Below are 27333 nucleotides of genomic sequence, written 5' to 3' on the forward strand. Positions count from 1 at the left end.
AGAGAATTATTTTTAACTACTATATCTTGTACCTGAAAGAAAAGTTATATTTTAATTGATGAAAAGCACCTACTAGCATAGTAATGTGAATTTATTGTGCATGTATATGAGACAAAACATAGCATGTTTTGTTTTTTTTAAGTTCATGTAAATAATATTGCAGAATCTTACAGGTTCACTGCATTGGGTTTGATTCACACAGTAATTTTCTGTATGGAATTTATATAGTCACCCTATATATATATTTTTTTTTTTTCAACGCTACACATTAAATCCCCTCCCTCCCACACACACACATCCTGAAGACGTGTATTTTAGATGATTTTTTAATTCCAAATTGGCCGTTTCTTTCAAGCAATCAAAGGAGGAAGAAAGAGCAGGTGTAAGACGCACGAGGAGGAGTAAAGGTGTAGGGGGCATGCTGAGAGTCACCTTTAAAGACAGGAAGTATAAAAGCGGACAGGAGGCAAGCAACACACCTTGAAATGATAGGGTCTTTGAAACAGACTTTAACGCAAACGTGTTCGAGGAGAGAGAGCCCCGGTCATGAGAGGTTCTGAAACACAAGGATACCAAGGAAAAGAGCTGAATGTACACATAGATCATGAGTTATCAAATATTTTTACATTTATTCTATTGTCTGTTATGGGGCTAGTAACAATAATTAAAGAATATGCAGTTTTTCCTTATATCTTTGACCTAGTATAGCGAGAAGTCAAGAAATACATTCATATATCACCTCTGTTACCAAAGAATGATCTAAAATATTTCAGGATGGTCTATGGATCCTTAGTTCATTTTTTATTTAAAACTAGCTGATTACCCAGTGGCTTCACTCACTGAGTGCAAGGGAAAAAAATAAGTTTGTTAATTGCCAATTTTATTTTTCAACAAATAAAGAGCACTTACAATAACATAGAAATCAATATAAACAACATAATTAACATCATTATCATATGAGAATATGAAGTAATATATAAGAAGCATTTTGCATATAAATATAAATTATTAAACAATAAAATCTTCTTCTATAATACGCTGCCGTGACTGTTCGTTTGTTTGTCCAGGATTTTAAATCACCTGTAGCTCGCAAACCGTTTCACCTATTGACTTGAAATTTGGTACACATATACTATGTGACGTCTACTATCCTCTTTCGGGATGATGATTTTATTACTCTTTTTGTCTTTATTTTATTTTATTGTAGAATCAACTCTCGGTAGCGCGCAGCAGGGCGGCTGTGCAGCGAATGCGTACGCCGCCGTTCTCATTCCCTACCACCTTCTCTAATCATTCTTGAGGCAGATTGAAGACTTAATTGCCAGATTACGTGAAAGGTTAAAGAAAACGTACTAAGTAATTGCAACACAAAAACTAACTTAATCAGTTTTAACGCAAAAAAATGCTGACGAAAGAGAAGCAGCAGGCCGCTAGGGTGGAGTAAAGAAGAGCTGCTCAGGAAGCAGCAAGCACATCAACCTCTGAGCAAACGAATGCTAAACGTACAGAGAAAGAGGATGAATACTATGAATGCTCAAGTCAAGTGTATTCACTGCACGTTACCGTGCAGTGCGCCGTTACTGGTATTTTGATAAAAGAATTTGAACAACATATAAGAAGCGTATAAATTATTAAACATACATTAACATTTAAGAAGTAAAGATACATTGAGTACTACTGCAGTGCTTTAGGGTATACTGCATTTTTTGTTTGCCCATTACGTGCATAAATGTATACATTTTTTGGTGTACCTACCTGAGAACACGCGACATATAACTGACCTTGGGAGAAGCATGGATTTTAAACATGTGTTGAGTTCATCTGCTGGTGTCCCTCGTGGAATAACTGGTAATGTTTGACGAAAATCTCCTGCGAGTAAAACGTCAGTGCCTCCCATTATTTTGGTAGGATCTCTGAGATCTTGCATTGTTCGGTTCAAGGCTTCATAAGCTCTTTTATGTGCCATGGTGCACTCATCCCAAACTATTATCTTTGAATGTTGCAAGAGTTTTGCCTTTCCAGAACCCTTGCGTATGTTGCAAATTGGATTTTCGTCGTGAGCGAGGTTTAATGATAATTGCAATGCCGAATGTGCTGTATGGCCTCCATCTAATAATGTAGAAGCGATTCCCGATGACGCTACAGCCAGAGCTATGTCACCATTCGCTCTCTCGGCAAGAATCAGGTTTATTAAGAATGTTCTTCCTGTTCCTCTGTGGTCATACGTAATTTCCGTTTCAAATGCTCATACGTAATTTCCGTTTCAAACGCGAAAAGAATTTTATATATATAGATAAAGTTTACCTTCCTGACTTCTGTTGTGTACAGTAAAACCTCTAAATCCACACCTTTAAAATGAAGGACTCTTAAAAGTCTTCACACTTGCCTTTATAATATCTCGTACCTGTTTTGCTCCCTGGACAGTGCTTATATACCTAAAATGGCTTTTAGAAGGATTCTGTTTGGCATATCCCACTGTCACCTTTGTGTCCCTTTGCATCCCTTCTTTGGTTGAGTCATTTTCACAGTAGGAACACTTTTGAGAAAATAGCCCCATACAACAACAATGTCGGGCAGCCTTCTTTTCATAAAATATTTTCTTCATAAATATCTAGTCATTTACCATACATGTGTGAAAGTTAGCTCTCTACAGAAGCTAAAAGAAAATTTAAAGTTACACATTAGAATTAGAAATGGTAGCTGATTTACTGATCTTGACTACTTATTTGTGATTTAGTGGTTATGAATACCACATGGCAGATCCTGTAATGTCAGATCAGTTCTTAGTCGGGTCATTATGTGTGTAGATTTTTCACATTCTCAAGCAAGTGTATTAGTGTAGGTGTGTGCATGACTGATTTGCAATCCAGGGTTCATTACTAGATTGCGTTGAATCTTGGTAAGATAGACTCTGGCTAATCACCTGTGCTGTTAAAAAACTGGTTTAGAAATTAGATACATGGTGGAATGTTTACATGGTAGGTTTCATAGTTTCTTCTGGTTCAATGAAGACATTTTAAGCAAAGGTAAGTTTTTTGTGGCACTAGTTTCTAAAAATAGTGTCAGTCGATAAATGATAAGAGGGGAAAACAGACTGAGCCAAACAGACATGAGGTAAGGTTTTGTTTACAAAGCTTAATGGTGGTGTCACCTAAAGGCCATCAGGCAGAGGATGGGCAAGCATTATGAAGGCCATTACTTTGCCTTTAGGTCTCTGCTATGCCTTGGTGGCTGTCGAAAATGTTTGGACTTTTATGACATAATTGGTACATGCCTGAAGAGAAGGATGTGGTTAATTAGGAAGAAATATTCAAAGATTGTTTTCATAGCAGTGGTTGTAAAGAAGTTGTTCAGTGAAAGAAATGAGTGATTTTGTAGAAATCTTACAGAGCAGGACCTTCTTAATTGCATGACCTCAGGTAAATGATTTTAAAAAGGATCAGCCTTCCTTGCAACTGGTACTTTTATTTATTTATTTATTTATTTTACACAAAGTGTCTTTTTGCAGGTTTGTGAGAGTGTTTGTGTATCATTTTAAAACCCTAGTCACATTTTTGCCTGTCATTGTGTCCTGACTTTAGAAGGCTATGCATAAAAAAGAAGTTTCCTTTTTGTGCTTCTGTTCACCTGCTGAAGAGTGAAATTCCCTGAAGCAGATGAAAGAAGCAGGCCGTCACATGACACTGAACAACGCCCCCCCAAAGTCCCACTGCATGCACAGAAACACACACACACACACACACACGCACACACACACACACCAGCTGTTGGGTTCCTGGTTGAGGCCCAAGAAAGGAGAGGAAGGGGACTAAATTAGAAGCAGCTATAAATTTACCTCAGGTCCGCAAATCATTAACAAGATAACTCGCCTTTGAAACATTCCTCAGCTTGAGGAGGCTGTTAGCGCTGGCTGTCATTAAAGCTGTTCTCGGCATTAGTTTGACACAGCAGCGAGTATCCAACACTTTCAGTAATCAAAAAAAGAAATCTGAACGCTTTGTTAATTTCCCACCTTGCTGACTAACATGCGTCAGGGTGGAGTGTAGCAACGCTGCACTGGATTGTGCAGCTGAAATGGATTCAGGCTGGGAGTCGATTTGGAGGGACTGGTTTGGAGAATATGCTGCAGGCTTTGTTTTGCTTTGCCAGGCTCAGACTTGCAACTTTTCCTCCTCATCTCACACTGTGCTGCCCATGTGCTCCTCCTCAGGCTTACATGTATGATATTTTAAACATTTTGTCTCTCGGTTTCCCTTTCTTAATTGCAAAACATTTTAATGTTTCAACAGGCTCAGTCCCTGTACTTTATTTGGTCCAATCCTATCTGAGTATTCAGTACTTGGCTGATGCCAGAATTGAGTGTCCCTTCTTGCTTGAGTGTAATTTGAAGTGATTTCTTTCAAAATCGCATAGCCTCTGTAGACGTAGTAAGAAACCCTAGTATTTTAGGGTTAGTGCTCTCCATTGCGGTTAAGAGGTGTATGTTACACATACTGTACATATTGTCTCAATGTCACAGCATCTGCGATTGGGACTTGGTCTTATTCCTGAAATACCAGAAAGGAGAAATGTGGTCAAAAATCTCCTTCGGCTCCACCTACACACCAGCCTACTAAGCTATAGGAACACTTCTCCCACTTGATAAGCGATTGGTTGTTTGCCTTATTTAGGTAGGCCACTTGGCTGCCATCAGCATCGGCTCCAATATGAGTCATGCTGACTGATTGCATCCATATTGGCTAGTTTCCTTTACCTTTCTTGGCTGCAGATTTTAACCAACTGTCTGTAAGAAATTTACAGCAGAATAATCACTGAAGTCTCAGCAGGCGATGAGCAAGACAAAGTGTTTAAATCACTGGCATAATCCAATTTTGAGTTCTGCGAGGCGTGAAAAATGCAGATTATTTCAGTGCTGTTTCGACACCTTGACTTGTTTGTGCTCTTCAAAATCTGTCTAATTGACATTGGCTGACCACCGACGCAGCTGAAGACTTTATTCTTACAGGTCCTTTGGTAAACCATACTCTGTCAAAATTTTGTATCAAAGGTGAAGTGCCACGTAATACATATTAGTCATTACCTTGATTTCTTTTTATGCTGTTATCTGTAATAAGAATGCTCTTTACAGATGTGCTGTGTGTATGTATTTATATGTGTTCTGACAGTATGAGGTAAGCAGGTAGCAGGGAAAAGCCCAGAAATTCTAGCCTCATTAAGCAGAAGGCAGGGTCTAGCTTGTGATGTGACTCCAATATGTCGTGCAGCATACTCAGTGCTTGAAGTGGGCCGATGCGCCATGGAACACAGTACTGGTAACTCTTGCAATTTCTACATAGAGTACTGACATCTCTTCTTAGGGTTTCTTAAATGCTCTTTAATTGAATATTGATGTATCCTGACACTCAACACTTCATGGTGAACGTCCACCCTGCTCTTCGATAAAATATAAGTGTGATGGGGGAACCTGCCTAGAGTACTGGTGCCTTTTCTTTGGGTACCACCACAGTTTTTGAAGTGTTTGAAGGTTCATGGGGACCTTGCCCCCCTTCCCACCAGTGCTCTTCAATCGAATGATGATGCATCCTGGCACTCAGTGCTTCAAGGGGGACCTCCACCCCACTCTTCAATTAAATGTCATTGTACGGGGAACATACCTAGAGTACAGTTACCTTTTCTGACCATACCAATAAGTACCAGCATCTTTTCTTAGCGTTACATAACAGGGCTGGAAGCTTCACAGGGGAAAACACCCTATACATCCACTTTTCTTATATTGATAGTTATTTTATTGTTATGTACAGGGTACCAGTAATTTGATTTCACTTCAGGAACTGGACACACTCATACTCTGTTAATATTGTCAGTTCACCTAATGTGCACGGTTATGGGATGTAGAAAGAATTACCAGAAGAAATCATCAAAAAATACAAGAAGAATTAGTAAATTCTACACAGGCAGGTACTAAGTTATGGACAAAACCTGTGCTAGCTGGAGCCATGAGATTGTCTGCTTGTGCCACCCAAGTTAATGTGTGGTGTTTTGCAAAATAAAATAGTCCTTATTCCTTCCTTCATTCATTTTCTTAACCAGCTTAATGCAGTATAGGATCACAGTGAGTTCAAGTGCATCAGGTTCAAAGCGGGAAGTAATCCAAGATGAAACTTCAGTCCATCCAAGGCATATAGAATAGTCAAAAATTTGTGCAAATAAGTAATATATATGTTGTGAAATGGACGTTGTATAGCGCCTGGCCCGGCACAGACTATTACACAGAGGCATGTGTAAAAACACAAAGACTTTATTTTTTCTTCAGCTGGAGAGCATGTCTTCCCCGTGAACCCTCCAGCCACAACACAGTTCCAAGCACAGTAACAACACAAACCACAACCCTTCTTCTGGCACCAGCACTCATCCCAGGCAACCTCGTCCTCTTCCTCCCGATTCTGGCACTGAGTGGTGGTTGCCGGTCCTTTTTATAGCCCACCGGTGCTGTGTAGTTATCCAGGCTGGCTCTGGGATCCATGCAGCACCCCCTCACGGCCACCCATGATCCCCAAAGGTTTGTGGAGAACTCCATTTCCCATGGAACCCTGAGGGAAACTGAGGCACCATCATCAGCCAAGGAGGCTGCCACCAAGCGTCCTGGGGGAGGTACTGAGGAGCCCATGGCTACTCCCCTGCAACATAAGTAGAAGGGGCGTCCCGGCCAGGCATGGGACCTCGTCACCCGCCACAATGTATATATTTTTTGTTAAAAATAATCACAAGAAACCACATCCAATGGTTTTGTTTACAGTGCTAGAAAGTAGTACTGTGATTTAGTATTTTTTAAGAATAGCTTAACTTTGGTGTTCTTTTAATGGTCCAAAGTGTGAATTAAGGTGAGAGTTGACACAGATTAGGAGAAGAATTTAAAGTAAATGCCTACAACCGTAGTGGCTTGGCCACATCAGTATAAAAAGCACAGGCTCTGTCTCACAACTGGCCTTTTTCAAACCTGGTGCCATGTTTGTCAGTTTGCACTCTCATATTCTTTTTGCTCAGGCTCTGTACCCTATGACACCCGAGCTTAAGTGGGTGGATGGAAATTTTTTTATTCTTTTGCTGATTTTCATTCCTTTTCTGGAACTTTGTTTAGCAAATCAGTCTCAATTAATTTTAGTATTTTATTTTTCTTTAATTCTTGATGTATTATTAATGTCACATACACCTTCAAATGCAACTCATGCAGGAATTAAAATAGGACTACATCAGCAAGCACCTGCAGAAGGAAAAAAAAACAGGCGGAAGTAAATTTCAGTCCAAAGAGCAAATTTGGAACATACAGAGTTATTTTGCATTTTCTTCATAACTCAATAAATATACTATAAAGTATGATAAACAATGATGACTATTTGTGAAGGGAAATTTGACATGAAATATTTAAAAACCTCAGTTATGAAGAAACAACAATAAAATATAACAAGGTAGCTTCAGGTATCACAAGTATAAACCACAGAGCTACAGTATATAGAAATATTTATGAATACCATACTCAGTTTTAAAATGCTTTTGTTTTAGCCTGAAAAACTTTTTAAAATAAAAGACATATAAAATTTTGAAATTAATTGCATGTATTTTTTTCCTCAATGATTCATAGCAAATTTAAGAATTCATTTTCAAGGTCCGTTTACTATGCTGAGGATAAACCTAAAAGCCAAAGATATCACATAAATCAACACGGAGCCACAAGGCGCCCCTATGTTTTTGGTTTCAGCACTTATTTATCAGCCACAATTTTCAGCCACACTTTTTCTTTGGTTTGCCATGTACAGCTGCAGTAATATACTATTAGGTAAGTGCCAAGCATATTTAAAGTTTATTATTTTGGTGAGTTTCTTGAATTGGACTTTCTCTACTGTGTGAATGGCCAGTACATTTTTTGCAATAAAAATTGCGCTTTGATTGTTGTACATTTTGGTCAGGCGTTCACATCTGTGGAGGATCATGTAGCAGCCAAAGAGTGCATGTCAGGCTTTCCACATGCTTAACAGGATGATGGTGTTGTTTTAAATCATAAAAAAGGATTTGTGGGGTTGCCTGGGTTTCATGACGCTAACTTTGGGCAGAGAGCGCCAATAAATATGGTTTTGTTATTCGTCTGACCTTTTAAGACACTTTCCTTATTCTAGTGTGCTGTAAAATCCTTCTCAAAATTAATCATTTCTGTTTAGTGCCTGAATCTTCCTCAGTATTGCTGCTCACGGTTTTCTTTCTCAGCGCTTCCCTCTGTAGAAAGAAGGATGCAATAGTGGGACATCTTTGGAAATTTTCTAGTAAAAGTGTGAGGGGCTGTCTTTTCTTTCTCATGAACAAATATATTTTGTCTCTTAGCAAGGGAGCAGATGCAGTGAACAGGGAAGTTTCCTGGTGGTGCTGTGCATGACTGCCAGTAAGGTTGCATGTACCTGTTGTGGTATGCAGTGCTTCAGCTTAGACAGAATGATAGCAGTAATTTGCGCTGGGCAGTAGAAAAGTCCTCTATCTAATCTTGAGGAAGGAGCCTGTAGTGTACATTTTGCATGCAGTTTGCAAATGTATTTGTCCTGGTTTGTACAGAGCCATTAGACACCTTTTTTCTGTCTGAGCTTTAGTGAATAACCCACTGCATGTATGCTGCATTGGATGGATTGTTTATCCCCTTCAGGAGAAAACCAAGTGGTTGTTCAGAGGATGATAAACTACATATGAAATGTATGTAATTGTGGAATTGCTCATGATACCAATATCATTATCAATACCATTACACATTTCATAATTACTGTTATTTTATTAGCACTCAGTCTTTTCCATGCTATAGTAATTTTAGACAAACTGAGCTGATGGATGACTCACAAACTCCACTTTAAAAATGACTCCCTTTATACTGTCACAAGTGGCATAGATTCTGTATGTGTTGCTGCTTTGAAATGCTCCAAGTGTCAGATGCCACTCCTTCATGTGATAAAAGTTCCACTGACGTTTTTTGTATAGCTTTTATATTATCAGTTTATCAGTTTGTGTTTAGTAAAGCCTTTCTACAAGATCAAATTTGATTTGATAGAGACTGAATTTATTAGAGTTGACCTGGAATGTGGATCATTGCCTTACACAGATTACACAAGTTATCCATGTAGATGTATCTAGAATGTTCACTGAAAACCACATTGCTGAATATTACACAGTTTTTGCAGTTTTGAAGCTCTTTGCACAAAGTACAGTACATCATGAGAAGTAATGGGTAGAACTGATGAAGCTGTTATCTTCTGATATTTTATAGTAATTTTAATTTTAATAATAATTTAAATTTTTCATTTTAATAAAATGTAGTAAGAAATCATAAAAGTAACTGATTATCAAATACTAGAAAGATGAGTGTCATATGGAAAAAGATGATCTGATGTAGCAGCCTCAAATGGGAGCAGCGAAAGAAGAACAAGAAGAAAGACGATGTCAGCTTTGCATAAAGTGAATTGGAAAGAAGCAATCCTGAAATTTATTCATCATTGCATGTGAATATTTTAGTTTTTAGCAAACTTACTAATTTTGACTTCAAGTACAAGTATGCATAAGTACAGGTATCCTTCTGAGTTTAAGTACTTGCCTTGTGTTTTCCTTTCCTTGCCCAACTGTTCTAAATACATCTTGTCGCCCATCCTTGTGTCACTCTAATACAGGATCATAGGTATAGCTTATAGCTTGTAGCTCTATTTCTCTGCACTGTTTCAGGGTTAGGCTCCAGCTTTACTGTGGCCCTGCTTAGGATAAGTGGGTTTGAAATTGTATGGATGGATTTCTCAGACCTTAGTATGCCAGAATATCTACAGATATTCTACGGCTTCCACGAGTCTTATTTCACCCGTGGTAGCTTATGCAGTAGTATAAAGAACTTAACAGAGGTGGTTCAGGCTGTGTTACTCTCGTGCTCACATTGTCCAACGAGGGGAACACTTGATCATGTTTTCAGCAGTTCCTGTTAAGCCCAGTGAGAAGAGTGGCATCATGGGTGTCATGAACAGGTGCTGAAATTTATTTCAAACCCCATCAGTAAAGACATTACCCACAACAAGCATCTGCATCTTCTTGGTCAATTATATTTATCAAGGCAGAGGAGTGGCCACAGACCTTAAAGAACACACCAACAGGTCTCCTGAGAAACTGGCAGCTCAAGGCTGGTCCGGGAAAGAAATTCAGATTTCCAGCCAGTATTGTACAAACCACAGGTAGACCAGATATTGCTTTGTGGTCTGAAACAGCAAAGCACATCATTTTACTTCTGCTGAATGTCCCCTGGAAAAACCAAGGAAAAGAACAGGGCCAAATATGAAGCCTTTGTTCCTGAATGGCATAGGCATGCCTGGAATGCTTGCTATATACTAATAGAGGCAGCCAGTAGAGTAATACAGGTGTTAATAAGAGCAGGGCTGTGGCCTCAGGATGATGATAAATCAAGAGAAATGATTCATGGACAGCAGTAGGCACAGGATGACTACCCAGCGAGCTACAGATAGCATGCCTGTTAGTCTGCATGTATAGTTGTCAACCTGCATGGAGTTTACACATACTCAGAAGAAAGGTTAACTGAAAGATCAGGTTAGCTGGGGATTGCAAGGTGCTCGTTTGCAGGATGCTCACACTGCTCACCACACAAAGCAGAGTTCAAGCAGCCCTGGATGAGCATTGGAACACACAGTGACTTCAGGTTGCATCACAGATGATGTATCTGAGTGTACCATGAGAAGAATTACGATATATTTATAGTATATATTTCTTTTAAAACTTCCACATGAACAGCTAGAGTAATTATAACCAGGTTGAGACTTGAAGAGGTTTTAAGTATTGTCCATCAAGCATTTTACCTGTTTGTATTATTGTAAAATCCAACCACGCAGAAGAAGTAAGACAAAATTACAAAAAATGCTTTTGCCCTTCTTTTCCTGTTCTCTGGTTCTGGTAGCCACTCTCAGTCAGTGCTCAATGCTGTCTATACTTCATCTAGAGAAACTGCTCAGGTGGCAAGCCAGCTGCACCTTCTCTAACATATTTTACACACGTCGAAATGTTAGATGAAGTCAATAAATAAAAAAAATAAACTCTTTGGAAGAAAGAATGCACTAGTCATAAGACACTCTTATTTAATAATTGTCAAGTAGTGCACAGTTCATGCAGGAAGGACTAAAGACACTTAAGGGAAATTTCAGAAGTTTTGTGACAAGGCTCTTCTGTATTATCATTTGTTGAAATTGTGACATTTTAAGTAGCAAAGATTTGCTCTGCAGTCTCCTAGCCTCAGAGAAGCATTACATTGAAGTGTGACACCTAGTGGAACTTGAAGGTGCTCAGTTTGAAACTTTTGATATTATAATGGAAATGTACTAATGTAGAGATTCAGGGCCACATTTTCAGTTTTTATGTAATTTGGGATTTTCATTTATCAAAGTATTATACAGTTTAAAAAGGACATTTATTGTCTTTAATGAATTGTCAACTGCATTTAATATGATGTTTTCTGAAAAGAAAGTGAAATTAAATAACACTGTAGTGAATGTATAATTACAATACAGGAGTACGGTGTTAGAATGATAGAAACCCACAAAAAAACTGATTTATTCAACATATTGTACATATTTACCACATTCTATCTGGAATGCTTTCTACATGATATTTGCTTCTTCTCCTCACTGTTCATATGGGTTTCCATCCACAGTTCAAACACATAGAGTTAAGATTGATAGGGAACTCTAAATTGTCCTGATATTGTATAAGTGAGTTTTGACACATGCACCTCAATGAATGTTAAACAAATTACAAATTAAGTAAAATGGAAGGTGCATTAATGATTTATTATATTGCAAGAAATTTTAATAGTGGTTCGCAAGATTTATGAAACTCCATTTTAATGCATTTTTAGTAATTATGTTTTTCAATACGCAGTGGTGAGAAGTACAACCATATAGCAGGAATAACGGTCTCACTGACTTTAAATGGGATGCCAGTCAATCACAGGACACTCCCACACACACTTTTTTAAACTGGATGTTACCAATTTTGTAATAGCATGTTCTTAAACTGTATGAGGAAACTGCATTCCTGCAGGCTTAGGAAGAACATCCACAGTGCATATAGAAGGCATCTCAACTAGAAATTAAATCACAATTCAGAAATTGTGAGGCAGTGTCAACAACCATTAGGCCACTGCTAATCCATCCATCCATTATCCAACCCGCTATATGCTAACTACAGGGTCACGGGGGTCTGCTGGAGCGAATCCCAGCCAACACAGGGTGCAAGGCAGGAAACAAACCCCAGGCAAGGCACCAGCCCACCACAGGCCACTGCTAATAATGAAACAAAATTCTAATATTTTCAAAGCTACTTTATCCAATTCAAGGTTATGGGGAGACAAAATCTATCAAGAGAGTGTTGAGTGCTGGACAGGGTGTTAGTCCATCATAGACAAAATATTATCATTTGTAATTAGTTTAAAATCACACAGTATGTCCTAGTAGCAAGTGAACTAAACCAAGTTTGTCAACTCAATTTCTGTCTCTAACTGACAGTATGACCCTGAGCTGGTCACTGAACTTGTCTGTGCTCCAACTGACAAAGATATAAACAGTTATAATATATAATACAGTGCCCTATATAATGTTTGGGACAAAGACATCTTTTTTTCATTGATATTCCCCTCTTCTCCACAGTTTATAATTACAAATCAAACAATTCAGATTTGATTAAAGTGCACATTTTAATTTAAGGGTATTGGCCTACATTTCGGTCATACCATGTAGAAATGACAACACTTTTTTACACATACTATACACTGATCTTGTAAAGTGAATAAAAGTGTCTTTCAAATAAAAAAGAAATAATATTAACATGCTTGCAAAATGCAAGTAAATTCCATAAGTCTATAATATATGTGTCTGTATACACGTATACATGCAGACAACATTTCCCTTATTAGTACAATATTATATGAAAGATATGTATCACAGAATATTTTATGTTTGACAGGGTTATGGTTCTAATGCCAAATTGCTTGTATACATTGTTAAAATTCAGAAAGAATAAATATTTGTTTGTAATGTGAGCTCAGCAGTTCTATGTGGAGTTTGTATGTTCTTCTTCTATTTGCATGGGACAGTGGGATCCTTCCATATAATCCTGGGACAGCCGAAAAGTCTAATTACCCCATTGTGTGTTTGTGCAACTTGTTATGGGTTACCGCCATTGTAACTGGTGGAACTGGACAAAACTTTTGACTCTGAGCATGTGAAAGGGTAATGTTAATGAACCATAAAAACAGAAAGATTAACAAGTATACAGTGGAACCTCGGTTTGCGAGCATAATTCGTTCCGGAAACGTGCTCGTAGTCCAAAGCACTCGTATATCAAAGTGAATTTCCCAATAAGAAATAATGGAAACTCAGATGATTTGTTCCACAACCCAAAACTATTCATATAAAAATGATTAATACAAAATATAAAGTAAAAATACATAAAACAAATTAACCTGCACTTTACCTTTGAAAAGTATGGCTGGTGTGAGTGAGTTTCTAAACTCTTGTGGGATTGCACCCAACGGGACGACACGCGGAAGAGCGTCCCAAAGCAATCGCAGTCTCCCAGCGCTGTAGCAGTTCGCCGTAAAAGCGAATCCGAAAAGATTGCGGACATGCTATAAGCGCCTGCCTTTGGTGGGTGATACAAGGAACATTATAAATGCGCAGGGCCCTGCCTGACTGCTGTGTCTGTGTATAGGAGAGCGGCAGATCCCGGTACAATAAATAACCGCGCTGTTGCTGTTTCAAGCTGAATAAAGCTGGTGTTGCTAAAGTACTGAGACTCAGCTTCATGTTTTAGGGTGCAAGACGGGGACTCGCACGTCACAGCACACACGCATGCGCGAGCACACACACACACACACACACACAAGCGCGTTCGTGCGAGAGAGAGAAGAACCATCAGCTCAGTTGCGATCACATGACGCTCAGCAGACAAAGCGTATACGTACTACTCGTACTGCAAGATCTCGCTCGTTTATCAAGTCAAAATTTATTAAACATTTTTGCTCATCTTGCAAAACACTCGTAAACCAAGTTACTCGCAAACCGAGGTTCCACTGTGGTTATTTTGCCTTTAAAACTATTACCTGCTGTGGTACCTGTCTGAGACAGGTTGAAATCAAAGTAATCTATGTAGGCCTCAGCAGTAACATTTGCTTTGCAACCTGTCTCAGTTATATGCCATTTGGTATGAGATTCGTAAAAGCTATGTTAATGTTTATGATGCGCCATCTGTTGGAATGACAGAGACATTGCATTTTCTTCTTTAACCACCTGTACAAACCTTTTTTATATACATTTTTTTTCCTCTCAAGCGGAGAGCACAAGCAGTTAAATAGAGCAGATTTACACAAAGGTGCCACTGAAAAGGAGACACTCCACAATGCTTGATACTTATTTGCTAACACTGGCAGGTTGTTAAGGAAATCAGTGCATTACAAAGTGCTCCACCCTGTACAACATGACTGCATTATCCATCCATCCATCCATCCATTTTCCAACCCGCTGAATCCAAACACAGGGTCACGGGGGTCTGCTGGAGCCAATCCCAGCCAACACAGGGCACAAGGCAGGAAACAATCCTGGGCAGGGTGCCAACCCACCGCAGGACACACACAAACACACCCACACACCAAGCACACACTAGGGCCAATTTAGAATCGCCAATCCACCTAACCTGCATGTCTTTGGAATGTGGGAGGAAACCGGAGCGCCCGGAGGAAACCCACGCAGACACGGGGAGAACATGCAAACTCCACGCAGGGAGGACCCGGGAATCGAACCCAGGTCCCCAGATCTCCCAACTGCGAGGCAGCAGCACTACCCACTGCGCCACCGTGCCGCTGACTGCATTATACATAACATAAATATTCAGTAATTGATTATAAAGTATTAATCCACCTTACTGAAAGAATAAGTGTCTTGCGTGTCTGTCTCTCTCATTCCAGTAGATGGTGCATTACAAACATTAGCACTGCTTTTACAAATTCTATACCAAGTGGCATATAACAGAGACATAAGCATTGCATGGTGAACTGCAAACGTTAATGCTGAGGTCTATATTGATTACTTAGATTTCAACCCGATATAGACGGGTAGCACAGCTAGTTCCATTATGTTTTAAAAGTTCAATTGTATATTTGTAATCACATTGGCCAAGGGTTCCTTTCTAATGTATAGTGTTGTACTTTTATTCTTGCTACTCTCTGAGAGTTTGCAAACATAAAAATGTTTTACGTTTGTTCAGGGTCATAAACATTCCTTCTTTGTTTTCCCCATTTTAATTTGAATATAAATCTTAGCTTGAATTAACTGATCTAATTAATTGCTGGAGCGAAAAGTAGTTCTCTGTCCTAAAAAGGTTACAGTTTTTGTGTGTAATATATTTTTAGAGCTGAGAAGAGAATTGGTACCTTTAAATCTGAACAGAATAAAATCAGGAAAATTTGTGCCTGTCTCAATTACTTAACTGTTAAATGTCTATTATACTGTCGCTGTTTTCTTTTACTTTCCCTACTAAAAACAAATACGACTTTCTTCGGATGTGTGCGTATTTACTGCTAGACCTCAAACACATTTGCTCCCTCACTTGATACACTCTTGCTTTTAGGTGCACCCTTTAGAGTCTCAGAGAAAGAAATGACATTGGTGCTTTTGAAAGAGCGAACACGCAGTCTTCTCCCTGATTAAATAAAAACAGGTTAAAAGAAATCCAGACATCTGGACAAAAGCCAGATAACAGGCGGCTTTTACTGAAGCACATCAAATTCTGAATAGTTCACTTAAGGTTAAACCCTAATGACTTTAAGCTCAGCATGAGAATGATATTAGAGGGAAGAAATAGAATCTGAGGAGAAAGAGAAAATGGACTGGAACTGATAATAAATTCTCATGTTTTTGCTTAATTTCTGCAAGTTATATGGAATATCGTACCAGGTGCTAAAACACTGCAGTCTTTCACAGAACAAGTTGATTATACCCAGGGGTTAAGGAAACGAACATGCCTCCAGGAAATGAATGAGTCTCGCTTGGCTGAATGGGCTTTTCTCATGCCAGTCACTTCTTATCACTCTTTGTTCTTAAAGAAGTGGGCGGGGCCAGCGTTAAAGGGAGCTTGGAAACACAGGTCAGCACAAAGACCAGGGGAAAACAAGCAGCTTGGAGATGCCGATAAAGTGAGCTACACAAAGTGAGTATAACGCTTAAGACACGTTGTCACAAATAGCCCTACCAGCTATCATTTCTGTCTTGTGTTCCTTCCAAGTTTGCTTTCAAATGGTATATGCCATAGTGAGCTCAGGTTCACAAGTTTGAAAGGTGATCATAACGGTGTGTGCAGGCTCTATCTGGTACTGTTGATTTTCTTTAAGCCTTAATGATTATATATTCATTTATATACTGCCTTACAGAATGAGCAGTTAGTTAAAGATGCTTTCAGTGAACAATATTGCAAAGCAAACCAATAGCCTGGCGCTTCACTTTTTTTTGATTATACTTGCGTGTACTTGGGAGGCAGTGTGGCACAAAGATTAGTGCTGCTGTCTTACAGCTCCAAAGGCTTACAATTATTATGTGAGAGCTTTGCATCTGCATTGGTTTCTTCCTTTTCCCACACACGTTGTTAATATCCATTTATTAATGGAAATAATGAAAGTATATGTGTGTGAGTGTCTTGCGATGGTCTGCTTCCCATTCTTTGTTGTTTCTTCCTTCATGCTGCCACAGTGGACTAGATTCTTGCAACTCCATATGTAAGGAAGAAAATGAACATTTTTTTTTTATCTTGATTTGATATACTTTGTTAATCCTAAAATGGATATGTGTTATCTGACGTCTTGTCCAGGGTTTGTTCCTGCCTTGCACCCTATGCTAGCTGGGGTAGGCCCACAACCCTGTTCAGGACTGAGTGCTTTAGAAATTGAATGACTGACTGGCGTGTATTTTTAATTAAATGCCAGATTTGTGTTTTTATGTTTTTTAAAGTAAATAAGATGGATTACACTCTGCCAACAGGATTTCTTCGTAAATGAACCTCTCACCTATGTAACACCTCACTTCCTCACACTGATTTCTACAAAAAAAGTACAACATGCTTATGGTTAGCCATTTATACAATTTAGTTATTTGTTTAACATGTGGGGACAGGACGTTGTAGTAGGTGTGCACAAATTGGAAAATACGGAGGAAGTCAAGGTAGGCGTCAGCAATGCTACAGAAAATGATAATCAGCAGGAGTGATGTTAAACTCCAGCTTGTAGTAATAGTAGTAGTAGTACTTTGTCACAGTGGTATTGTCACAGATTACACTGATATTCTCAACTGCAATCACCATATGGGGTACTATGATAAATAAGAATAGATGACAAGATATAACTCCAAATCTAAAAGAAAGTGCATCTGTCCTCATATTGTCTCAAAACCCATATCCTTACTTATATTATCATCTAGCCGGCTTTGAGCACTAAAATCTACAGTTTTCATACTGTCAAATGTTGGTGTCACTGTTTGAAAGGTTTAGTTATGCTGGTATTCTCATTCATCTATCTATCTATCTATCTATCTATCTATCTATCTATCTATCTATCTATCTATCTATCTATCTATCTATCTATCATGTTCAATACAGGTTAAGGACCCTTAGCTGCTTTATTTAATTACTTACGTTGTCTCTCTATTAAATACTGCCAATTCCAGGAAAATTATAAGTTTTTTATATTTTTAATTTCATTAGTCCAGTTAATGATTTATAGGGCAAAAAGGTCACCTCTTGTCCAGCGCTTCCAAATAACAGCGTGCAGTTTCCTTGATACCTCCTGTAGATTTGGGTTTGTTGTTTCACCAACGTGTTTGCATCATCCCTCTCCTTTTAATATTTGAAAACTTTTCTGCCTTTTAAAGGTATTTGCTCTCTTTAATGCTTCAGTGGCTTGCTTTGACAGTGCTTGATAAAATGCTCAACAGGCTTCTGTTTACCCTCTTCCAATGCTGCCTGTTTGTCTACTATTGATTTGAAAAGTTGAGTCTCTGTCTTTTGTTTTATTTTATCCTTTATTCACGTGTGGAACAAAGGCTTCTCAGATAAGTTCCGGTCACACAATCCTCCATCACAGCTTTAATAACGCCTTTATTTCTTTCTTTGTTTCTGTTCCAGAAGGTGATGCTACCCACAGGAGCTGCATTTCGGTGGTTCCAGTAGGAGAATAATTCCAAAGCTGTCATCAAGTGCAATGCCATCTCTTGCTTGTATTGTTTCAGGCAAGGATATTTGGCTGAAACGAATGGATGCACCTACTTTTCCTGAACCAAAAATAAACAGAAGTCTATGGCAACTCATTCCTTTTTTTATATGTTCTGTTTGGTACCCTTTTTTTGTCTTTTTCCAGCAGTGATTTTGAGATGGATCTGTACATTGCCAAACTTGAGAAATAACAGACTGAGTATGGACAATCAAATCATTTCTGTGTTTGGTGTTAATGTTGTTTATGTGTGGAAAGATACAGTACTTGTGTAGAGAATGTAAATTTACAGCTATATTTTAAAACTAGTGGCTAATGACAAGCACTATTGTAAATGAGCACCATTATTACTACTTACCACATGCTCTGTATTTTTTATTTTTTTTTTTTTTTATGGGGTGGGATGGGTTATTTTTTGTTACACCAGAAAGCTATAATTTTATACCATCCAATGAAATATTTGTAATTAAAAGAGAAAGTAACCTAAATACAGTATGTAGTTTCCCCTTTTCTGATAGCAAAAATTCGTCAAATATTACCCTTGCATTATTCATCCAGAAAAGTTACCTTTATATATATATATATATATATATATATATATATATATATATATATATATATATATATATATATATATATATATATATATATAGTTTGTTTTTAAAAAATGCTGGAAAAATATTTGTGGACTGTCTTTAATTTGACATTTTCAAGTGTTGCCAGAGAAAACAATTACAACTTTAATTTGTAGGCATCACTTTTAATGCATATTGGCAGATGCAGTGCAGTAATGGGTTAGAAACAGGATACAGGGTCTCTTGTTCAAAAGTTACCAGAGTTACATCCTTAAAACGGTGATGTTTGTAATATTTTAGCAGTTTGGGCTGTTTTTGTGAATAAACTGAATGCATGTACTTGTGTCAAGATTTACAGTTTTGAAGTCTATGTCTACTTTTGCATGGTGTATTTTTTAAAGACAAGTGTTTTATTCTGTTAAAAATAGCACAGTATGACAAAACGTAATGGAAACAGGTTGGGTTTTTTTGTTTGTTTTTTTTTCTTTTTCTTTTTCAGTTTTTTTCCCTTCCCATTTGAGCTTTTCTGGTTTTACTTCACATCAGTGAATTCATTGAAGTGGTAAACACAGTATCAGAATATGTAATAACAATATTTCTTTGGGTGCTTACTATAATTTTATATTTTAATAATATAAAAATGTGAAAATAGATAGGATGTTTTAAAAACCATAATGTGAGAGTGATTGCAATTTAATTTCTATAAAAATAAAATTTGTTTCAAAAAGCGTGACAAAAAGGGTAGTATTTTTCACAAGTCATCTCCACACCGTTACACCAATTGGTCCATTGCTGCAGGTCCAGACAGCCTTGAAAGACGCGTAAAACTTTATTGAACTGTCTCTATCAATAATAAATGTTAACATATAGCAAGTAATGTACTTTGAATATAGAGTAGGAAAATTCAAATAAGTAAATCAAAAATAACCGATCACACAATCTTTGATCATTCTGAAGTATTGGTAAGTCTGCTTGTGTTAACATTTAAACAATAAGCAAACCAAATAACACAATGTCAAATTATGAGAAAAGTAAATGAATAATTTATAAATTTAAAAACTTGTGTAACGCTTTGGAATTGTCCTCTATGCTGTATCCACATCTTGTATATCCGCAGGTCCTTCTCTTCTCTAGTAGGTCTCCAACAAAGATGCATCTCCTTTCCTGTTTTCCCCCTACAGGTCATGTACGTGACACCCAGTCGAGTTCTGTGGTCTGTCTAAGGTGTAACTGGAGGTTTTTCCGTTGCTGGTTTTACCACTACATTGGGTACAAGGTGATAATTGAGGTCATTTCCTGTATAATGCAGCTTGCCTTCTCAAATCATGCATCTGAAATATCTAGCACAGTAGGTCAAAACAATGATTTGTAGTTAAATTAAAATGATCTTTAATCGATATAGTTTTCAAGTAGTTTAAAATAATAACACCTGTACATGTTTCACACAGAAAAAACAATCTAATACGTAAACGAATTCATATTAAAAGTATAAGTTACAACATAGTTATTCAAAATTAAATAGTTTTTAAATCAGATCCAGCCAGGCCTAGTTTTCCAGCTTAACCATATGTGGTATAGTAAGGTAGTTACATACTATATAATTATATCATCTGTCAAGCAATGAACTGTACCAATTTCTAAAGGGTGCCTTGCAGCATTCACTAATATAAAAAAGTTTGTTTAAAAAACTCTGAAAAATGTATTTTATGTGTAGCCAGGATATGCATTCCTCTGAAGTCTTTATGTTAGTGTTATAATATGTTAAAATTATATTCAAGTATAATGGAGTGTTAAGGGTAAGGCAAAACTTTTTTGTACGTCAGTTTCTCTGTAAAACAAAAGTTATAGCTGCATTGTCTTAGTGTTGTGATTATAACTGTAAGCAGGCATATCATTCCCTATTCAGGCTTTTTTAAAATCTAGGAAAACATAAGGATATGCAGGCATAGAGTCATGGTCAATTAATTTTAGTGTATTTTTAGATGATACATTTGTTCTGTTTTATTAAAATACTAGCAGAAATTCTCTCCCAGGTGCATTTCATAGTTTAATTTTTACCTTAGCAAACAGAAGAAGGTGTAGTAATTAATCTCATATTTATTAGTCAATATTATTAATAAACAGTATTGCTATTTGTCTATGCATAAATAAACTATGTAGTATACAGCATGTTTATTCTCCATTCTGGAGTAATATTTATGTAATTGTAAGAAAAAGCATTAGCCTGTTTCTTCTATATTTAAATCTTAATCTGAACCTTTATTTATCATCATTGCTAATGTTATTTTAATTAGAAATTGCAGCTTTTAAAGCTTAAGTGAAAATTAATTTGGTACGTTAGATATCTGGGGAGTAAAAATGTTTTGCTTTGTCATTTTTCTAGTTATCATGGTGACATCAACAAAAATTTCAGAATTTTTTTAATCATGGATTTTTTGCAGATGAATGGGGAATTTTAATTTCACCAATGTACAAAAGGTGTTCTGGTTTTACATGTTGCTGACACAACGAAATATGCAGAGAGTTCTGATGTTCTGCGTGGAATGTAAGAGGATTCTTCAACGCCTTCCACACTATCAGAAGATATGGATTCTTTTGAAATCCTTCAATTGATCCTACCTGTTTTGTTTTAACTGTTTATTGAAGATATTAGGAGAGTGACATTATAAAAAATGTATACTGTATGTGAGACATTTTAGTAATATAACACACAATTATATAAAAACAACTTAAAGCAACACAGATCATGTAGTATTAGGCGGACTGATATGAAAACTTACTTTATTTTTATATATAGATTAACAATTGATCCTAGATAAATACTTTCGTCTGTAACCTCTCAACCACCTTATTTTTCCAAGTACAGTCTCAATGTGTCACTGCTATCTCCTATCATCTAAATGTGTCACTGCTGTCATCTGTCATCTAAAGAGACTCTTGTCCACCCCACGCATCTCAAGCCTCGTAGCCTCTTTTCCACTCGCCTCCTCCACCATCTACTGCTGAGAAAGCCACCCACAATGACATATTGCAGAACTGGCAGCTCTGGTCAAGACCAGGCTACTTCCAAAGAATCAGTCGTGCCTCTGTCTCTGTTACACAGGTGAAATACAAACTTTCAGGAACCTTGGCCGAAGGCTGGATATCAAATGACAATCATCTGGACTCACTCTTCACAAACAAGTCTATTCCTCTTAACTCCGACATTTCATGCATGCATCTCCTGCTGCCAGGTTAAAATAGATCACTCGCAGGTGATCAGTGAGGGGAAATCCTTGTATGTTACTTAGATGATTAACCAGATTCTGCACATGTGGAAAAAAGCAAATTTTCATCTGCTCTAAACTCGGTCTTCTGTCAAATATGTTAAGATCAGCATGCCTTCTTCTTGTCATTTTGTCATTTCACCAAATTCTTGCACTTTTCTACTCTGTTTCTATCTCTAATGTTTCTGAATGTTTGGGTGCCTCCCTACACTTCTTCCTGGTCTTAAAATGACCTTCAGCATTGACCATAAAACTTACTACAACACTTTAGAATCTACAATGGATATACTGTATCTTGCTACTGCTTAATGTGCTCCTACCTCACAAGATTTAAGCAGGTGCTTGTGTTTGGTAATGAAGCAAGCTATCTTCAGCCACTGTCTCCTGTGGTATTCCTCAAGGTTCACTGCTTGTACAATATTTACATACTGTCTGTTGATTACCTGGTTTTTCAGTTTAATGTTTCTCTTCTATACTGACAATACCTCAACCTATTTCTCCCAGGGTCTTCCCAAAGGTGCAAAACAAATTTAGTCAAGTTCATTGCCTGCCTAAACAACATACAGTACATCCATGAATGCCCAATAAATTCATACAAAGAACTTCTTCAGTTCAACCAGCTTTGCAAATTCTAACTCAGTTTCGGCTCCTGCAACCTTCTACCTTCTACTTATTGTCACCAGTCCTGGGGTTGATTTGAGTTTTACAAAGTGCATCTCTGCAGATATTTGGACGTCATTTTACAACTTGACGGAGTCTAACCCTTGTCTCTTTCTGTATTGCAGAAATAACTCTCCTCATTCTCCTCATCACTTCATCTTTTGCTAACTGTATTACCATAATACACATTTTATTGCTTTTCCTGTTTCAGGTATTGATTGACTGAATAAAGTTTAAAAGGTTGCAGCTGGAGTTCTGACTCAAAGCAAACATTAAGTGCTAACTTCCACATCATCTGACCGCGCTGGATAGCTTTGTAATATCACATTTTCTTTAAAACTCTCCTTCTTAAAAAGCTGTTAATCTCTAAATCCCATAGTACCTTTCATCATTACTTCCATTTTATCAACCAGCAAAACAACTGAGATCCTCTGATGCAAGGCCATCTCACAATTCCAATGGCCAATTTTGCAGCCCTTTCAGCTGTATAGTCCCTGCTCTTTAGTACTCTCTTTCACCTGAGTGGACAAACTCATTCATATCCCACTTAAAGACTTACTTCTTTTAGCGCACACATAAATCAGTTTAACTGAAACTACATTCTTGTTTCACTTTTCTGTACCCACTATAATAATCCTAATACTGCCAACCTATCACCTCAAGTTATTCATTTTTTTCCATGTAAAGTTCATTCTACAAAAGTGACAAGTATTTTAAAGCTTATTTATTAACTGTTTAATTTTAGCTTGTTAGGTATGTAAAGCACGTTATGACAGCCTAATCTATGAAAGGCACTATATAAAATAGAAATTGATTGATCGATTGATTGACTGGCTGGCAAGTGAAAGCAGTAAGGTTTGATGTGTTCATTATTTTGTCTGTCTACTAATTATTGCAGAAAAACCTGCCATTTCCTAAGTAAATTTATTAATATAAGAATGAACTGGTTTTGCCCTAATAAGGAACTTTGAAAAACTTGCTCTATGTTCAGCAATGTTTGGTTGACTTCAGCAATCTTTGAATATTCTGTTTTTTGCAAGCTTTGCACTGCATTGTCCAAAGACTTGCTGAATATAGTTGAAAAATGTGAAATACAGTAAGTATCTAAGTGTTTGCAAGTAATTGCTGCCACTAATATACATACATTGACAGTTACTTTAATCTGTAAACTTTGTTGTAGTTAACTGGAACATCTTATTGCCGATTTAATTACCATATTTGGGAATGCACTGTACTTTTTGGGCAGCACAATGGCTAAAATATATAGCAAGGCTGGCTTTCAGCTCCACATACCAGGGTTTTGTTCACAGCCCGCTAATTGTTTCCAGGTATTCTGGTTTAATCCCACATATTAAAAATATGCATCTTAGTTTGATAGTCAACAGTAAACTGGACCATTGTGATGTAGTGTGGTTAGATGTGAACATACCCTGAGGTAAACACAAGTCCCATCTAAGCCTGTTCACAGCCTTTCGACCAGTAAACATGGCAAGACCATACAATGGAAAAATGTAAATCGGGTTGTATTACCATACGCATTTATGACTTGCTGTCATTATGGATAAAATTCCCGGTTGATTTAATGCAAGTGTAATTAAATATTTAACTCTCTTGAGGTACTGGTGATGAGGACACTTGATTTTTTCTATGGAGATATGCATGTGAGTGTATCCAGGGATTGAACAACATCCTATTCAGGATTGGGACCTACTTTGAGATTGGAGCTGCTACAATATTGTGCATTTGTGATAATGTAGCTGGTAAGACCACTTCAGAAAAAGATGAAGGGGTTTAATTTATACTAAGGCAAATATTGCCTTGTTCAGTGGCATGGACTTATTTACTGTATTTGTGCTTTCAATGCAATGTAAATGTGTAAATATAACTATTCCATTGAAATCATGTCAACAGTTACCTTTAGGAATACCATTTCACTTTTAAAACAGATAAGTTAAGCTAAAAGATATTAACAAATGTTGGATTTTTTTTAGCATTTTATTGATTTTATTAAAATCAAATAACATTCCATGAAAGCAAGTCAAGTTGAACAAAGCTAAGTTTGAAGCAAATCAACCCCCATCCAAGAGAAAGAGAGCTAGGCCAGCAGAGTAAAACTTTAAACTAGTAAAAATAAGTAAATAGATAAAAATAAATAGAATAAAAAAGGGGACAGAATCCACTTCCTCAATTAAAATGCTTATTCTAAAATGTTGTTGATTAGATCCTACCAGGTTTTCAGAAAGTTGTGTACAGATCCTCTAAGTGAGAATTTGATTTTTTCCAATTTCAAATAGTATATAACATCAGTTACCCACTGACTCAAAAAAGGTGAATTAGGATTCTTCCAGTTGAGCAAGATAAGTCTACGTGCCAAAAGTTAGTAAAGGCAATTACAGTTTGTTTGTCCTTCTCCACTATAAGCCCATCTAGAGGTACACCAAACACAGCTGTTAATGGATTAGAAGAGATTGTGACTCCAAGGCTGTCTGAAAGACATTAAAAGATTTTGGTCCAAAATGATGTCACTTTGGTGCAGGCCCAGAACATATGGCCCGGTGAGGCTGGAACTTGATTGCAATGTTCGCAGGTTGGATCTTGCACTGGAAATATTTTGGACAATTTTAAACGAGATAGATGTGCTTTAAGTTGAATAATTGTATGCTTTGTGCATATGGAGCTCGAGTGAATTCTGTGCATTGCTGCCTTCCACTCCTTTTCTGAGATGTTGAGTGAGAGATCCTTTTCCTACTGTACTCTGGTATCTTTGAAAGGGAGGGACTGTAATTAGCGCTGGGCGGTATGACCAAAATTCTATATTTCGGCATTTTTCAAAATTATACCAGTTTCACAGTATTGGACGGCATTTTTTTCCCATGCATGAGTGGATCTTAACCACATTTTCCACTGCAATTACTGGCTAAGAATAACCTATTCCACTGTCATGAGAATTGTACATTGTACAAAAAAAAACATTTTAATGTGCACACAAGTATTAATACAGGTTTGCATGGCCCCATAAAGTGATAGTTTTTAAGTGGGTGGCACTAATGAAGAGAAGGAATCACATTGCATGACAGATGCAGTCAAAATGTAGAGCCTTTTTATTGAACAAAGTTTGTAAACAACTTAAACTAAAATTTTGACAACATTTTTTCAACCATCCAAAGAGGCATTTAGACTTAGTAAAATATCCAGAGGTGCTTGTCAAAAGTTGTATTGCTCTGATCATGTCTTAGTCAAGGAATAAACAGTAAATATTTTTTGTAAACCAACTACACTTTCTGTTAATGTTAACAATCTCTGTCCACTGACACGTTAAAGTGACTTTTTAAACAACTTTTCCATCATTAAACTGCATAATATTTAAACTAATAAGTAATGACAATAAATAAATAATAGTGCAACTTCCAGTAATAATAATATTACTTCCAAGACTTCAAGCCCAGGTGCATTACACAGTATTCACCAAATTAACATAAAATAAAACAAAACAAAACAAGTGCAACTTGGTGATGACATCTTTACCAACTGAACCATCATTAAGGCAAATTGCATTAATATGGACCTTGCTTCAAGCTAAGCTATATACATAAATAATAAAACTGCAACTTGCATTTATAATGCTATTTGTGATATAGCCCTACGGAATCGTATTAAGGCCACGGTGAAGAAAAAAAATACGGACACAGTGAAGAACAAAAAACTATATGTCAAGAATAAAGTCGACATTTCCACTTTATTCTCATAGTATATTTTGTCATTAAAGTAGAGTGTCATAAACATTCATCCTAAAATCAATGTTTAATTTACTAGATTTTCTCAAACTCTGTCATCAGTTAATGTAGCACATTAAATGCTTAGTGTTAAGTGTTCCCCGACCCAGTTGTTAATTGCTACGCACTTCTTAAACTGACTTCCTCTGCACTAAGAGGAGGCGCAGGCACCAATCGCTGCACAGAATACATTCACTTCATGATATTCCTGCTCTCAGAAAATGTAGAATGCCAAGATAAATTTTCATGATGAAATGCATTAAAGCAGATATTAAATATGCACGGTAGTGCTGCTGCCTCGCAGTAAGGGGTCCCCAGGTGTACGTTCAGTGTAGAGAACTTTATGGCAGGTGTGACAAGGCTCTAAAAAACTGGATGTATGAATGGGTATCGCACAGGTTTAACTTAAATATTGTGTAAATGTTGGGTTCGTGATCTGGTGGTCGGAGACACGAACACAGAATTCAATGGATGTTCATCTGAGCAGGCTTTCTTTATTGCATGCGTGCTGTCTCTGTCTGACGTACCAAACCCCCAGTTCCTATCTTTCCTTTTTCTTTCTCCACATAACCAATCACCACACAATAAAAGTCTTTGTGAAATTAAAATTAGTTATAAACTTAGACCACAGAATGTTCAGAACTTTAAAAAAATTTTCATTATACATGTTTAATTAAGGCTTCCATTCAGGGTTGCACCCATCCCAGCAAGCATTGTGTGCGAGACAGGAGCAAATC

The 27333-nt window shown here is 37.2% G+C and overlaps 1 protein-coding gene across 8 annotated transcripts in view; it reads left to right on the forward strand.

The window, feature by feature from the left end:
• Positions 1 to 27333, forward strand: part of cxxc5a (CXXC finger protein 5a) — a 296926-nt gene that overhangs the window by 160151 nt on the left and 109442 nt on the right. For 7 of the 8 annotated variants that reach the window (XM_028813474.2, XM_028813475.2, XM_051933911.1 and 4 more), the window contains one exon: positions 18238 to 18880. The exons of the other annotated variant lie outside the window; for it this stretch is intronic. In XM_028813474.2, coding sequence (XP_028669307.1) covers positions 18238 to 18282 — 45 coding nt within the window. In that variant the 3' untranslated portion in view covers positions 18283 to 18880. Of the gene's footprint in view, positions 1 to 18237; positions 18881 to 27333 lie in introns of those variants that run through there. 8 annotated transcript variants of the gene reach the window in all.

Source organism: Erpetoichthys calabaricus, chromosome 11, assembly GCF_900747795.2.
Source record: "Erpetoichthys calabaricus chromosome 11, fErpCal1.3, whole genome shotgun sequence".
Classification (NCBI taxonomy): Eukaryota; Metazoa; Chordata; class Cladistia; order Polypteriformes; family Polypteridae; genus Erpetoichthys; species Erpetoichthys calabaricus.